The 15,039-nt window shown below is 38.3% G+C and overlaps 3 protein-coding genes across 3 annotated transcripts; 2 read left to right on the top strand and 1 right to left on the bottom strand.

The window, feature by feature from the left end:
• Positions 1–243: 243 nt before the first annotated feature.
• Positions 244–851, bottom strand: LOC103710482 (putative steroid-binding protein 3). Its single transcript, XM_008796198.5, has one exon. It carries the CDS (start codon positions 764–766, stop codon positions 464–466), a length of 303 nt encoding a protein of 100 aa, XP_008794420.2. The 5' UTR covers positions 767–851; the 3' UTR covers positions 244–463.
• A 2,760-nt stretch (positions 852–3,611) lies between these two features.
• On the top strand, positions 3,612–6,726 carry LOC103710455 (spindle/kinetochore-associated protein). Its single transcript, XM_008796161.3, has 5 exons — positions 3,612–3,778; positions 4,029–4,124; positions 5,065–5,190; positions 6,416–6,455; positions 6,529–6,726. The coding sequence occupies exons 1-5, from the start codon at positions 3,656–3,658 to the stop codon at positions 6,594–6,596; spliced, it is 453 nt and encodes a 150-aa protein (XP_008794383.1). The 5' UTR covers positions 3,612–3,655; the 3' UTR covers positions 6,597–6,726.
• A 1,053-nt stretch (positions 6,727–7,779) lies between these two features.
• Positions 7,780–14,511, top strand: LOC103710454 (uncharacterized). Its single transcript, XM_008796158.6, has 6 exons — positions 7,780–8,243; positions 8,330–8,569; positions 11,035–11,146; positions 11,269–11,443; positions 13,634–13,874; positions 13,981–14,511. The coding sequence occupies exons 1-6, from the start codon at positions 8,060–8,062 to the stop codon at positions 14,274–14,276; spliced, it is 1,248 nt and encodes a 415-aa protein (XP_008794380.4). The 5' UTR covers positions 7,780–8,059; the 3' UTR covers positions 14,277–14,511.
• Positions 14,512–15,039: the final 528 nt, after the last annotated feature.

Consider the following 15,039-nt stretch of genomic DNA (forward strand, 5'->3'; position numbering starts at 1 on the left):
TCCACCGAACAGATACATGCTCTCAGATGTGGAAAAGAGAACAATATAAATCATGAATCAAAAAGTAGTTTATTAACTTCATAAATCCACGAAGTTAACCCTCACTTGTTTTGTTAATTTTGATGCAACCACACATACTCAAAATGCCGAATCGAACAAAAAAAAAGCCGTCAAGAAGCATCAATTCACGAATTCCTTATGCAAATCAAGCCCCAATTAGATTTTTTTTTTTGTTGTTGGATGTATAGATCGAATCGGTAATTATAGCGGATTTCAATAAAGGAGGCAATAGCTTGCTGAATCCACACACACACAGCGTCTTCACTTATTTAGTCGATTGCATACACAAACCGACGTCCCCTCATGATCAAACAAGATAAAATATTAATCGACAGTAGGCACATGAAATCAGACCTCAATAAGTAGAAAGTTCGCATCTTTCATGCTGGGATCGAAAGGGATTTCAAGAGGCGAGGCGGCCGACGACGGGATATTTGGCCTGGAACTTCTTCTCCCAGTCCTGAAGGACGCCCATCTCCTCGTTGGAGAGGCCGTCGAGGTTGCCGCAGACGTCCTCCTCGCTCTTGCTCATCTTGGCCAGCGCCCGGCTCGCCTCCCGGCCGGCGAAGACGGCGTAGGGGCCGCCGGGGCCGTAAAAGCCCTTGCCGGAGGTGACGTCGTAGACCGTCCCCCGGATCGCGACGTAGATGGGCTTGCTCGGGTCCGAGCCGTCGAAACCCTTGAGTTGCTGCGCCGTTAGCTCCATCCGCTTCGAAACCAGGGGCACAGCACAGAGACAAACAATGACAGGGTTTTGGGTGGGATAAGTGGAAATATGAGGTTAGGAGGCTGGAGTCGTAAAATAGGCGAAAAAAGAAACTACCACATATATATATATATATATATATATATATATATATATATATATATATATATATATATATATATATATATATATATATATAATGTTATTTAAAATCTTTATATATTTAAGAAATCTAAAGAATCCTATCCAAATTTTTTTTAAAATTTTTATTTTTATATATAGGAATCGGCTGCTCACACAACTCTAGTACGAGCACAACCAGCTACATCAGAATCAAGCAAACTACACAAAGCAAAAAAAATGAAGATTTTGATTCGGAACATAGGGATAATGATGAAGGATGGGTGACCTTCCAGGCCAAGCATGTATTCAGAGAAGCTAATGAGGCGGCCGACTGAGTGGCTGCCTGCACGTAGTGTATTTTGATTTTATTGGATGTATTCGTATATGCATAGTATAAAGGATCCGCCTAAGTAAAAAAAAAAAAAACTAAAGGTTGCTAGATCTAAAAAAACTCTTTCGAATGGTATACAGCAAAAGAGGCGATCCATCCGCATTTGGCGCGCACGTTTTTTTTGGTGCATGCGTTCACCACTAACCCATCCACATGTTAGTTTTTCAATTTTAAAATTTAGATGCATCATCAAACCTAAAATTGGGCACACGCTGTTATGCTTCAATTCTTGCCATCACCTACCTTTTAAAACAAATGGTTTCAAAAATTAAAATCTCAATTATGGTTGCTGCACTAGTTGGTTGTGAAATTTTGAGTCCAACCACTTAGCTACTTGAATCCGCCTTAAAGCTCAACTACCACCACACGTGGCATTGTTGGAGGACCATGAAATCTTCTAGAGTTATCCAAAGTTTACGCCAGATATTTTTAGACGCCTCTCTCTCTCCCAACAAAAAAATAAAAAAATACTTCATATTTCGTTTGAATTTTCAAAAAAATAAAAAAAAGCTTTCTAATAAAAATAAAATTCTAATATTTTAAAAACATGTAAGATATAGAAAACTCAAAGTCCTAGCAGCCGGGAATTATGCTATTTTTTTTTAAAAAAGTATTTTTAAACTTTTAGTTAAAATGGAGCAAGATCCTTTCTTTTAGCATATAATGTATTTTTATATTTTTTTAAAAAAATTAGATGCTCAATTAAACATAAGTCATTTTAAAATGTACAACTTTTACATGATCAATCGAACATACAAAATTTATTTTTCTAAATATCAGTTTTCTAAAAATAATATTTCAATAAAATAAAATATTATATATAAAAGCTTTTAGGTAAAATGCTGCTAGAACAAATACTAGACATAAGGATTCACCATGTCTCTCTTGGCCACCTAACTTATCTCCCTCATTTTATGCCGATCCCTCGACATGTTGAGCTAAGCAAGGCATAAACTGAACTCCTAGGTTTCGAGTCTATTCAACAAACGATTTGAAATTTACAGCATTGCCCATGTGCCATCAATTGTATTTACTTTGATGCCAAAGATTCCACGGGTAGGTTGGTTAGCTTAGGATCGACAGTTACCGTCAACTTCAATCCTTCGCCACAAATATTTCGTAAATTGTAAGTAATGGGACTTGTGACGAAGCCTAGAACTTCTCTAACCATCGAATAGACATGTCCAGGGGTGCAATCATCGAATAGAACCTTTTTTCTGCCATTTTTTGTAGTTCCATGAGATGGTCTTTCTCCATAATTTTTTTTTGGATCAATGTTTTAATAGTGTCACCTTAATACCCTAAGAGTCATATTTATTCTTTTCAATATTTTAATTTTCATTTTCGTAGAAATGTCATTCCCATCATATTCTAGCCAAATGAAAACATGAAATCTTTATAATAAATAATAAATTAAAATTATTTTTTCTGCACATACTAAATTTTGTAATAAAATAGATGGCGAACAATGAATGAAACAGGGCACTGGTGGCATAGGTGGGTGCCACACTTTGCTTCGAAATATTCGGGCTTTGATAACTGGGTATAATGCTTTCTAGACTAAACATGTATATAAAGAGGCCAAAAAGGCTGTAGATTGGGTAGCCTCATTTGTAGTCGACCATTCTGAAAGGCCATATAGGTTGGAGAGAAGAAGTTGCCTAAAACAATTTGAAATTTGTTGTATTTTGATTTTTTTCAATATATTCATACTAGACGTATATAAGCCATCCGTTGCAGCAAAAAAAAATTCTTTTTTTGCTTAAAAACAAAGATATGGTATAGTAATTTTTTAATCTAGGAGTTTATTATCACCCAACAATTGGAATGATGGAATCTATGTAAGACGAGAGATTGTTACAATCTTTCCACTCACGTGCGGTGCACACGCAGCCATCCATTGGTCATCGGTGGCAACCAGAGCATTTTGTTACTCAGAAAAACAAAATTAATCCGTCCATGACATACAATTGAGTTGCATACAATGAAAATCTAGCAGAAGCTCTAAGAAGACAAATCTGAATCTGTCAAAGGTTTTAAGAAGAATAAGCATATACCAAACGTAGCATGCATGAAATCTGTTTCAAATTTTTTTTTTTTAAGGAAAAAAAAATACAACAGATAACCGGTATAGCAGGATAACGGTTCATGCACATTTTATTTCATAGATGATAACCCACTCGGACTATTATATTGCCAATCCGGGAATCGCTTACGTCCACTGAACCCGGCTCGGCCCGGCTTATTCGAAGAGTCGGTTCGTTGCATCACGGGTCGGGTTGGGCTTCGGCCTACTCAACTACTTCAAAAAGAGACCCAAGGCGGGAGGAGGGAAAACAAGAGAAGGAGGGGGGAGGAGAGAGAGAGTGAGAGAGATGGGGGAGCGGCGCCACCAAGCGGTGGACGAGGTGTTGAAGGTGTTGAGCAAAGCGAGCCGCGACCTCGCCGTCGTCCAGCGCCACCTCGACCTCGAATTCCAGCGATCCTATCCCGACCACGTACGTATTCTCTCGCTTTTTCACTTAAACCCTAGATTAACTAATTCCAAGATCCGTACGCTCGGTCCATCCGTCGAGGGTTTATGCGAGACTTATGATCGCAAATCCACCAGATCCATGGATTTGGAGGACAGAGGAGCCTTGCTGCTTAATTCTTCAACCAAAGAAAAAAAAAATTGAAAGAAAGAAATCTAGGTTTTCTTTGGCGATGTTGCGGTTCTTGATCTGGATGTCGTCGGTCGGTCTGCAGGCGAACCCTTGCAAGATTGTCGCTCGGATCAAGAAGATCCAGGGGGAGCTGGTCTCGCTCAAGGAGCTGTGCCGTGAGCTCCTCGCGGAAAAACAGGTAAGGGGGGGGTTATCTTTCTTTCTCTACTTCTCCATCTAAATCCTTGAAAGGAAGGAAATTAGGTCAAGATGAATTGCAAGCTTCTATTCTTCTTCTTCGTCTTCTCCTTTTCTTTTTTTTTTTTAAATAAAAAAAATCTCTCTTTCTTCCTCTCTTGCTGGTACTGCTGAATCTTTTTCTTGGTTAATTCTGATAAGCTACATTTAGTGAAAAAGATAGTGTTATTGTTTGGGCCATTAACTATGGGTGGGAGTTCAGTGAGGAGTGAAGTTATTTCAAGGGGCTAAATCAATTCTTGGAGCATTGGATCAGCAAAGCTACCTGTTCAAATGGGCATTAAGAATGTAAAGTCACAAGAAGTCATTGGTGCTCGATGATAGCAATGCAAAAGGGACAAATGAATTTTTAGAGACGCAGAAGTATCGAAATCTGAAATGATCTCTGTTGGGAAATTCCTTATAAAACCTTTGCATAGATATGTTTTGATGTGGAAATGTATGGAAAAGGACTTTTATAATAGAGATGATCAGCCAGAATGCTGATTTTGATTATCTTTGTCTTTATTTAGACTGTCAGGGAACAGATACAGGTTAGACTTGAGCGGGAAATCTCATGCTGAAGATATAAGATGGACGAATCTTCTCTAATGATAAGTATCAGGGAACCTGTTGTCATGAACTTTATTAAAAGGAAACTAACGAACATAATTTAATATACAAACATTAATAGGAAAAACATTTTCATGTTGTGAACTAGGCCAGGTGAGACAACTGTTTGTAAATGCATCATTTTGCAATCCTCATAAAAAATGTCTAAATCAAATAAGTAATCACTGCTATATTTGCTTTGTTGCTAAATGTAATGTGATTTATGTCATACTGCACATGTTTTGGCAAGAATTTCTGCAAGCAGAAACAAACTCTGTTCATACTAGCAGGATCTTATAGACAAAGCGAGGACAACTTTGGTTGGGCAGAGGAGTTCATTGCAGCGCTTGCTTGCATCTTCTGGTCTGCCACTTTTAACTGAATCCGACGACATTGCATACACAAATTTAAATCAGGTAGTACTCTTTTTCTTTACTGTTTCTCCTTAGTGGTCTTCCTCTTTTTATAGCTCTCTTTTCTATCAGTTAATTCTTAAAATGAAAGCCAGGGCCCTATGGCTTATTGTTCATAAGACTTTCAAGGATTAAAGATTTAAAGTTATATGAAAAACTTTCAACTGTTCATACTGTTTCCTTGCAAGGATTAAAGCACCATTTGCCACACGTCTAGTGCAGATGAGGACAGTATAGTGCCATATTGTTCTGTGCTGTATCTTGCTGGTTAAGTGCCAAGGTTCAGTCCATGGTTCATAAGACTTGTAGTTTCACTTGACCATTTTGTCATTGCATTTCCACGTTGTGCTTAAGAAATGCATGCTTATTTAGAATGCAGCCATAATTAAAAGTCAAGTGCATTGTCTTGAAAAGATGCCACAGCAAGGAGTTTTGTCAGTACCAGATAAAGTGTTAGCTTGCAATAATAAATGTAAAATGAGGACTTGTTATAACATTTTTATGCAAATTAACGAGCTCGAATTTATAGTTACATTAATTCAAATATTCTACCAACTTTTATAGGATGTGAGAATATTTTGATGCGTTAGTTTGTTTTGCTGTTAAACTTACTCAGCTAACCCCATGAAAATGGAGTTGCTTGCACATTAGAATTGGACTCGTTGGAGCAAAGACTGCAGAACTTGCACATATCCATGGACTTTCTGGGTGAAACTTATGATCAATAAACTGTGTATTATCTAGACACTGCTCCTTCCATGAACCACCTATTGCACTATAATTAATTGTAAGCATTCTAATTGTGCAAATAGAGGCATCTGGCAATTCATACTATTCGTCATTTGAGGCAATCATTATTTGTGTCTCATGATGACCAAATTGCATTTGAGTTATAATTGTTTATGCTTCTACAGTACTGAAGAATTGTGGTTATTATCTCACAAATAAAATTTTTCACATATATTATCTGACAAATAAAAGTTTTCTCACTAACAGTTTGTATATCAATTTTTGTCTAAAAATTACAATTCTTCTTCTTCTTCTTCTTCTTCTTCTTCTTCTTCTTCTTCTTTTAAGATTAATGTTTTTATTAGTTGTTGCCGATGCCACATAGTTGGGAAAAGGACTAATGGATTAAGGAAAAAAAATTATGGGACTATAATTTCATAGGTTCATGTAGTTTCAGTTAATCAGCAACTTGTCTCAACTAACACTTTCATTTTCACAGGTTATTGATGAGTGGACAGCTCAAGTGAGAGGAAAGACAGGTAAGGGCACCTATAAGCTTTTCTGTTGACACAAAATATTGTTAGGAAGACTAAGGAGATATCCTTTTTTCAGGAGATGAGAAAAACACTGATGAGGATATTAATCAGATGCTGTTCTCAGCAATTGTTCAGAACAGCTGAGGTCACAAGCAAAATGCAGCCAGTTGGAAGCAAGTTGTTAAATTGTCGCCAGCATTGAGTGAATCTGCGTGAAATGTGTATGGATTTGGATTCGCATTTTAAAATGGTTTGATTTTCAGTTCATTTTAAATTATTATCTATGATGATACTGTCCAATAGTGGAATTGGCAAATATTGAGCCATCCTTGCATCCTATTCCTTCGAAGCATTCATTAAGGCTCTAATACATTGATCTTGGGATCAAATACCATGAAATTTGAAGCAAGAGTTGGATAGATACAACCTACACAACGCGCTAAGCCTACCACATGTGGCAGTGTGTAGAAAGCTAAAGGCTATCAAATTAACTCCCCTAGAAGTTCTCATCTGATTCTCTCAACACTTCACGTATTGCCAACAAAATGCATATTGACGTAATAACTCCATAGTCCGTATCTGCTCACACTGCTATAGAGTGAGTGCAGTCAATTGAGTCGATGGAAAGGAGATGGCGTAAGGATGAGAGGGCGGCTACAAAACACATCCAAAGGATCTTTTTTCGAATGGTAAGTGATGAAGGAGACGACTCAGTTTGCAGTTCTATTCGTTTTTCAATATACATGAGCAATCTGAAATGAGTCAGTCTCTAAGCAATGGGTGGCCATCGTTCTTCTACTCGTTATTCCGAATCCACTCGACCACCATTGCTGAATATTTTTTTTTTTGTTGGAGGTTAATATAAGATATAATTATGAAGTCAGACCAATAATAAAAGTTGAAGAAGGTCGAATAATCTAATTAAGAAAGCAAAATGTAGTCGTATGATAAAAATTTTAACAAATTTTCACATAATATTATACTTCAAAAACTTCAATTAGTTGGCTCTCATTAGGAAAGACCGCATAATTTTCATTCCTACATGCCGTCGAAACTGGGTAAAACATACCATTTCTTTCCATTTATGGCCCCAAATGAACCGATTATAACTAAAACTAATGACACTTAGTAGTTACTCATAAGTAATTTAATGGATAACAATTTTATTTGAACTTACAAATAATTAGTATTCAATTAGGAACCTCTAAATAATTATCCTCATAAGTAATTTAATGCTCAATAATGGATAACAATTTTATTTGAACTTAAATTAGTATTCAATTAGGTCTACAACTCTACATAATCCACATAAGCGGTAGTCGCGAATGAGCGCCGACTTTTAGGTCTCGGACCACGGACCCCGGACCCCGGACCCCGAACCCGGGACCCCGGACCCGGCTCTTTTGAGACTTCCTCCTCTTGACGTATTGTTTTTCCCCGTCCTCCTCCGGTTAAAAAGGAGCTAAAGTGCGATTTTCCCCACCTCTCCTTCCCTGTGGTCTAGGGTTTCTCAGATCAGGATATTAGGGTTTCTTAGATCAGGACATTAGGGTTTCTTGCCATCCCGAAGAAGGAGAAGAAGGAGAAGAAGAGGAGTTCGAGGGGAGATGTGGGCGGCGTCGTGCCTCGCTTCGTGCTGCGCGGCCTGCGCCTGCGAGGCGTGCCGGTCGGTTGTCGGCGGGATCAGCCGCCGCTCCGCCCGCATCGCCTATTGCGGCCTCTTTGCTCTCTCCCTCATCGTCTCCTGGATCCTCCGCGAGGTTGCTGCCCCCCTCATGGAGAAACTCCCCTGTAAGCCCTAGAATCCCAGTTCATCCTTATTCGTCTTCGGTGATCCAATTTGGGTGGTGGATTTCTAATTCTTGGGGTTTTTGTAGGGATCAATCACTTCCATCGGACGCCGGATAGGGAGTGGTTCGAGACGGATGCCGTGCTTCGTGTCAGCCTCGGGAATTTCCTCTTCTTTACGATCCTGGCCCTTCTGATGGCGGGGATTAAGGATCAGAAGGATCCACGCGATCGGCTGCACCATGGTGGATGGATGGCGAAGATCGTGTGCTGGTGCGTGCTGGTGATTCTCATGTTCTTCGTTCCCAATGGCCTCGTCAGCTTCTATGGTGAGATTTTGCGCTGAATTTTAATATAGTGGAATTCTTTTGATGGGCAACGTACCTCAGAACTTGTCAAAAAGAAAAGGCAAAAATAGAGGTTTTGCATGTAATTTAATTATCGCACCTCCTGATTGGGGTTTGAGAAATTAACTTCAGTTATGTAGAAATTGAAAATTCTGCGATAATTTTGTTTTGATTATTTCTTCAGCTAGAAAAAGGAAGATTTCAATTAAGATAACAGTCGTGCTGGACATGTTTAGATGCGAATTTTACACAATCTGGTGAGTTGATTAGGACTGAATGGATTTAATGATGATCAAGAAAAGGCTGAATGGGTTTATTTTGTCAAGCTCAGAAGTCACACAAGTAGAGGACAAGTAATAGGTGATGGGTCGTTGTCTGAGATGGTGAAATGAAGGATGGAGATGGTGCAGGTGAGGATGGGGGCTCAGATTTTGGTGGAAGTGTGAGTTAACCTTATAGAGTTGGAATCAAAACCATGATCAAAATTCCTGGATCGCTCCCATTGCAGAAGATAAGACTTGTAGATATGGATGTCTTTCGTAGCAGTATATAAAATTATTAATGGCTGTTGTTGCCTTAACGACTCAAAAGATGACCAAATATACTTAGTAGACTGGAAATTTAGATTTTATCCTTTGCCTTTTGGTTCTTATGTGATATTTTGACCTGGATTTTAGACATTTTTAACTCTCATTATTCCTAGTTAGTGAATATTAAGTTCCTGAACTTTTTGGAGTGACTGTTCCATATACATTTGAAAAAGTTATAAAGATGGTGGGATTTTCTTTCATTGTCTTTAAAGGCATGCAATTGTTCTTTTTTCTTTCACTCTTTCTCTTGTTTTCTTTTTCTATATGATGGCTAATTTTCTGTCCTTGCAGCACCATTGGGGTTGCCAATTATTTTGAAACTTAAACTGACAAACTAGCAAGAGGCTGATCTTTTCTTAGCTCGTGTCATATTATGATTATATGATAGAGTTTTTTTCGCATCCATACCCTTATAAAATATTTGAAATTTCACTGTACCCTCAAAAATTTACTATTTTTATGTATGCCATTACAGATTATTTTATATTGCACGTCTATCCTCAATGTCACAGTTTGCTCGATGATGTTAGTTTAACTAACATTTATTTATTTTCTTTTGTATATTTGCTTACATCACATCCTACCAATATTGGTTATCAAGGATTAGTGTGCTTGCAACCATGTGGCAGTATCAAAGCAATGTAACAATTAAAGATTCTTGGACCTAGCATCTGGAGTTGATTATGTAGGATGAGCTCAGAGGCCGATAACTAAGATGTTGGAAGTACAATTATGGCGGAGTTCTACTCAAACTACTCCACGCAGATAGGCCAAATGAGTTGAAGGAAATAGTGAAAGACGATCAAAACTGCCATGTGACGACGAATAGGCCGAATGGCATCTAAAAGAATATTGGCCAGATTATTGCCAGAATTGCAAATCAGGAGTATAGGTCGAGCAAAGGTGGACTATCCAAGTCACTAAGTACATGATTTTAGGTCGATCGAATTTTTCTGATATGTGGAGATTAAACCATCGGCCTAGTGGAAGGATCGCAATATGAATGTGGATTGTGGGTGGTTACCAAGAAAATAGGATGTAAAAAGTGGGAAAAACAACAAGAACTGATTGTTGTAACCGTCAGAGGAAAGTGGAAGACAGGCAGTGACTGACATTAGCATGGGAAGCAAGCGATTGTCTACTAGTTAGTAATGAAATGTATAATTATTAGAATGCGACTCAAAGAGAAGGTCCTTCACCAATTAAACGATTATTGATTTCTTTATTTTATCTTATTTTCAGTTTCTTTTGCTCATCTTAGTTTACCCCTAGTTTGTAGTTTCTTTTATAGCTCTATAGTTATTTCTCCCCTTCTTCGATAAGGCAACGCTTTAGTATTGTAAGTCCTTGAAGTTCAAGCCAGTAGGGCCTACTACCACGCACTTGTCTTTCTAGTTCAGACACCAGTGGCACACCCGCACAATCATTCAACACTTGGGTTCCCCCTCTCTATCCCATCTTAGGAGAAGAAGGCACAAACATATATGCACCCTTATGGATATCTGAAATTGCATGTATACTCCTGCAAATTTGCTAACATGTGTGCCCTCATAAATTATTTCATTTTGCACATCTACTTTTATTGAGTCAAGGGTATTTCGGTTATTTCAACTTAAACAATTTGTTTCTTCACATCATTAGATCGCTTGTTGACCTTAGGGTAGACATGCAAAATGAAATAATTTGTAAGGGTATATACGCAAATTAGTAAATTTGTGAGGATATACATGAACTTTTAGATATTTATAAATGCATATATGAAAAAAAAAAACCCTTGTATGATGTATTAATTTGAACCAAAAGCTTTTTTGCTTGATGGATTTGGCACTCAGTGACATTGGTACTTTTTTATTGCAGAGACAATATCAAAATTTGGGTCGGGATTGTTTCTTCTGGTTCAGGTTGTTCTCTTGTTGGACTTTGTACATGGATGGAATGACAGTTGGGTCTCAAACGATGAGCAGTTCTGGTATGTATAATTATCCAGATGTTTCTTTACATCGCTCTTTAGTAGCAATAGATTCTGGGCTTATAATAATTGTTGTCCCTGTATAGCTGAATAATTTCTTAACCACCATCCTTCAATTGCAGGTACATGGCATTGTTCATTGTCTCTCTTGTTTGCTATGTGGCCGCATTCTCATTTACAGGACTGTTGTTTCACTGGTTCACTCCATCGGGACATGATTGTGGCCTCAATACCTTTTTTATTGTTTTGACATTGATTCTTGTCTTTGTTTTTGCAGTTGTTGCATTGCATCCAAAGGTATAATGATCTTAATTATTAAGTTTCCAGAACCATTGAGTGTAGTATGATGTAAATTTTCACCATGATGGTAGTTTGATTATTTAAGAATACTTGGGAAAATTGTTGTTCTTTTGTGTAGTATATGCTTGTCCTGTCTTAACATTTTTTACTTGGTGTGAGGACTCCTGTAATGGGATAATAACATGACTCGCCATCCTACAGTTGATTTTACTTATGAAAAACATTTGGAAGTTCTTGTTGTTTCTTAGTAGATTTTACCAGTATCTCCATGCTTTATTCTTTAGTTCTGTAGCAGACTAGAACTTCTAAAACAGTAGTTAGTTCTCAGTCAATTTAATTTGCTACTATTTAACTCCTTTGGTGACATCTTACTTCTACAAAGACAATAATTTATGCATTTTATTTTTTAAAAGTTTATGCAACTGTTGCTTGATTTAGAGAATGTAAATTGTCAGGCTAACAGAAAGTACATACTTGTGTAGCTTAAATGAGACAGGCTGAAAAAGGATAACTGACATATGCTAGGTGGGTTGATTGGGCATCTAAAGCTGAAGAACATAAGTGCTTTTATAACATGGCAGAGATAATAGATGTCGAGGATAACAAACTGAAATGCCTGAGATATATTATTATTCTATCAAATACCAATGTATACATACACCATCCAATTTCAGATTTAGTGGCTGCACTTTCTTGTCTGCTTCGCTATACCAGGCATCTAAAGCATCTTCTCCGAGTCTGGGTCTCAGTTTCATTTTTGAAATTTCTTGATCTGTCCCGGAAATTGACAGTATAGTGATATTGATGCTCTAGTAGTACCAAGGGACACATTCTTCTATAATCTCCAGCAACATGTCACAGTGCTGATGCCTGAGGAATATTTGAAAGGTCAAAAGACAGTATCTGTCTCTTTCATGTAGTGGCTGTTGGAGGGCAAACTATTATGAAGTTTTTACTGCTAATGACTGATGAACTTTTTAAAATAGTGACATCATATATTAGTTTGCTTAATAATGCAATGTTTTCTTTCGTTTTTGTGCTCAGTAACAATTTCTTTTTTCTTTGTAAATATAAAAACAGTAGGCATTAGTTAACAGGGCCTTCCCAGAAGAAGAAAGAAGCGTTTTAGTTGTCACTTTTGAAAGTTTAACTAATAAATTTGATGTTCTGACTCATGGGTAGTTAATCGCCTTGCCTATTGTTGCTAGTTGTGTTGCTGCTGATATATTTTCATGGAATTCTGAGTGACATGAGTATAGTTGGCTCTTTAGCACTACTATGGTAATTGGTGTTCATCATGTAATCACCTTTTCAGCTATCTGGCCACACTGTTTCAGCTGACCAAAATTAATAGGTGGAATCTCCCTCTATCCTTGTGTTGCGCAGGTTGAGATCTGCTGTGACTTATACCAACTTCCTTTCAGGCCGCTTCAGTCCCACTTTACACCAGCCTAAAGTTATTGTCTGGACTGATTCAATCGATTATAGTTATATTATCATGTCAACTTTGACAATTAGGTGTCTAGTGCTGGAAAAGGTAGCCTGGTGAAATTTGGGTTTAAATTGATTAAGGTGTTGCTTTCTAATGGGTTTCAAGTGATGGATGGTCTTGTTCTCCAATGGTCTTGATTTTAGGTACCAGCTATAATAATTATCTAAGAATCACACCATGCCTGAAAGTATAGTGAGACTTCTCTATACTTCAATCAGATACATGAGATGGACCTTTTCTAATAGAATCATATATCTATCTTTCTTTTCTCTCCTTTTTTTTTTGTAAACATTGTCTTCATCTTACGGTGGTGGTGGTGCTGGATTGCATGAAATAGGGCCGAAATACAGCAATTCTCAGCTGTTACATGTTTGGTAGAACAAAATCTGTATTCTTGTAGCCCGGAGTAGGTGGATTGAAGAAGCAAAACGACTTATGGTATGATATGTTTATCAGCCATCTACAATTAGGTGTTTCCAGTGAGATTCTGTTTTTACTTCTTGAAGCTGCTTATGAAGGGTGCACTGCTAAGTGACTTTCCATTCTCTTTGTTATGGTGGTTCTCTTGTTGTAATGCTGGTAGTTCTTGCCTTGTGGTGGCATAATAGGACAAGCGTGTGCAGTTAATGTTTCATTCACATACACATGTTTCCCATATTTGAGACACTTTTTTTTTTTTCTGCTGATGCATGCAGGTAAATGGCAGCTTATTGCCAGCATCAGTTATCTCGCTCTACTGCACTTACCTCTGCTACAGTGGGCTCTCTAGTGAACCAAGGGATTACGAGTGTAATGGTCTCCATGGTCACTCAAAAGCTGTCTCAACTGGAAGTCTTACTCTGGGATTGCTGACTACTGTCCTCTCTGTTGTCTATTCTGCTGTTCGCGCTGGTTCTTCAACAACTCTGCTCTCACCCCCGAGTTCACCACGTGCCAGTCTGTATTCAATCTTTGATTTGTAAACCTACTTCACTGATTGACTTTAGTTTTCTAGATGGCCTTTGACATGTGCTCGATGTTTCCTGTGTTCCACCTGGTGTAGGTTCTGAGAGGCCTTTGCTTCCCTTTGACAAGGTAGAGCAGCAGGAAGACAGGAAGAAGGATGAGGCTAAGCCTGTCTCCTATTCATATTCCTTCTTCCACCTCATTTTTTCCCTTGCCAGCATGTACTCGGCTATGCTTCTTACTGGCTGGTCCACGTCCGTTGGTGAAAGTGGTAAGCTTGTTGATGTCGGGTGGCCCTCTGTGTGGGTCAGGATTGTGACTGGGTGGGCCACAGCAGCTCTCTACATCTGGTCTCTAATTGCTCCCATTCTCTTCCCAGATAGGGAGTTCTGACTCCCAAGTATGTAAAAGGATGCAATAATTATTTGGGACGCAAGTCCAGTATCATTGAGTCTGTACATGTCTCTGTACACAGCTCTCGATGCTGCATTTGTGGAGGAATCTGTATTATAGATGCAGGCTAAACTTATGTGTGATTCAAGAATGATAGAGATGTTGCTATAATGTTTGGAATTGTAACCATGGTGCTTCATAATTGAACAGTAAGATGGTCATCCTTTCTTGTGCATGATTCACTGGCAACATGCAAATCTTTGCTGGGTAAACTTTGATTTCATTCTGTGAAACTTTAGATAATGGGAACAATTTGTATTGGGTAATCCTACTGTTTGCTCGGCCGGAAGGAAGGTACGCTTTCTTCTGCTTTCCATGTTGGACTGGGAGCCGCAGTTATTGAAAATATTGGGCAGGCTATTGGTACTAAAAAAACAGCGGCGGTTGTTGCAGTATGATCGGGTAATGCATGTGGTCCACGTCTTTGTTGGTCCCCCAATCAACAAGCCTGGTTCCATGGAAAACTTTTCTTTGTTCTGCCTCTTGCGCAAGAAAGCATGCACGGAAGACTTTTGCTGGCATTTAAGCCTAAAGTCTTGCTTTTCTTCCTGTTGAATATTTTCGTTACATAAACCACGCTTCCAACTCTAGAACAGCCTCTCTCTTGTTTTGTTGGCCGATATTGCCTATTCTTTGTCCGCCTTTAAGCCAATTTCCGCTAAGATATTCTCATGGATCAGCCAATCCTCATCTGTAAGTACAA

This window comes from Phoenix dactylifera, chromosome 11 (genome assembly GCF_051530095.1).
Source record: "Phoenix dactylifera cultivar Ajwa chromosome 11, Ajwa_hap1_PhDact_Kaust_v1.1, whole genome shotgun sequence".
Lineage (NCBI taxonomy): Eukaryota > Viridiplantae > Streptophyta > Magnoliopsida > Arecales > Arecaceae > Phoenix > Phoenix dactylifera.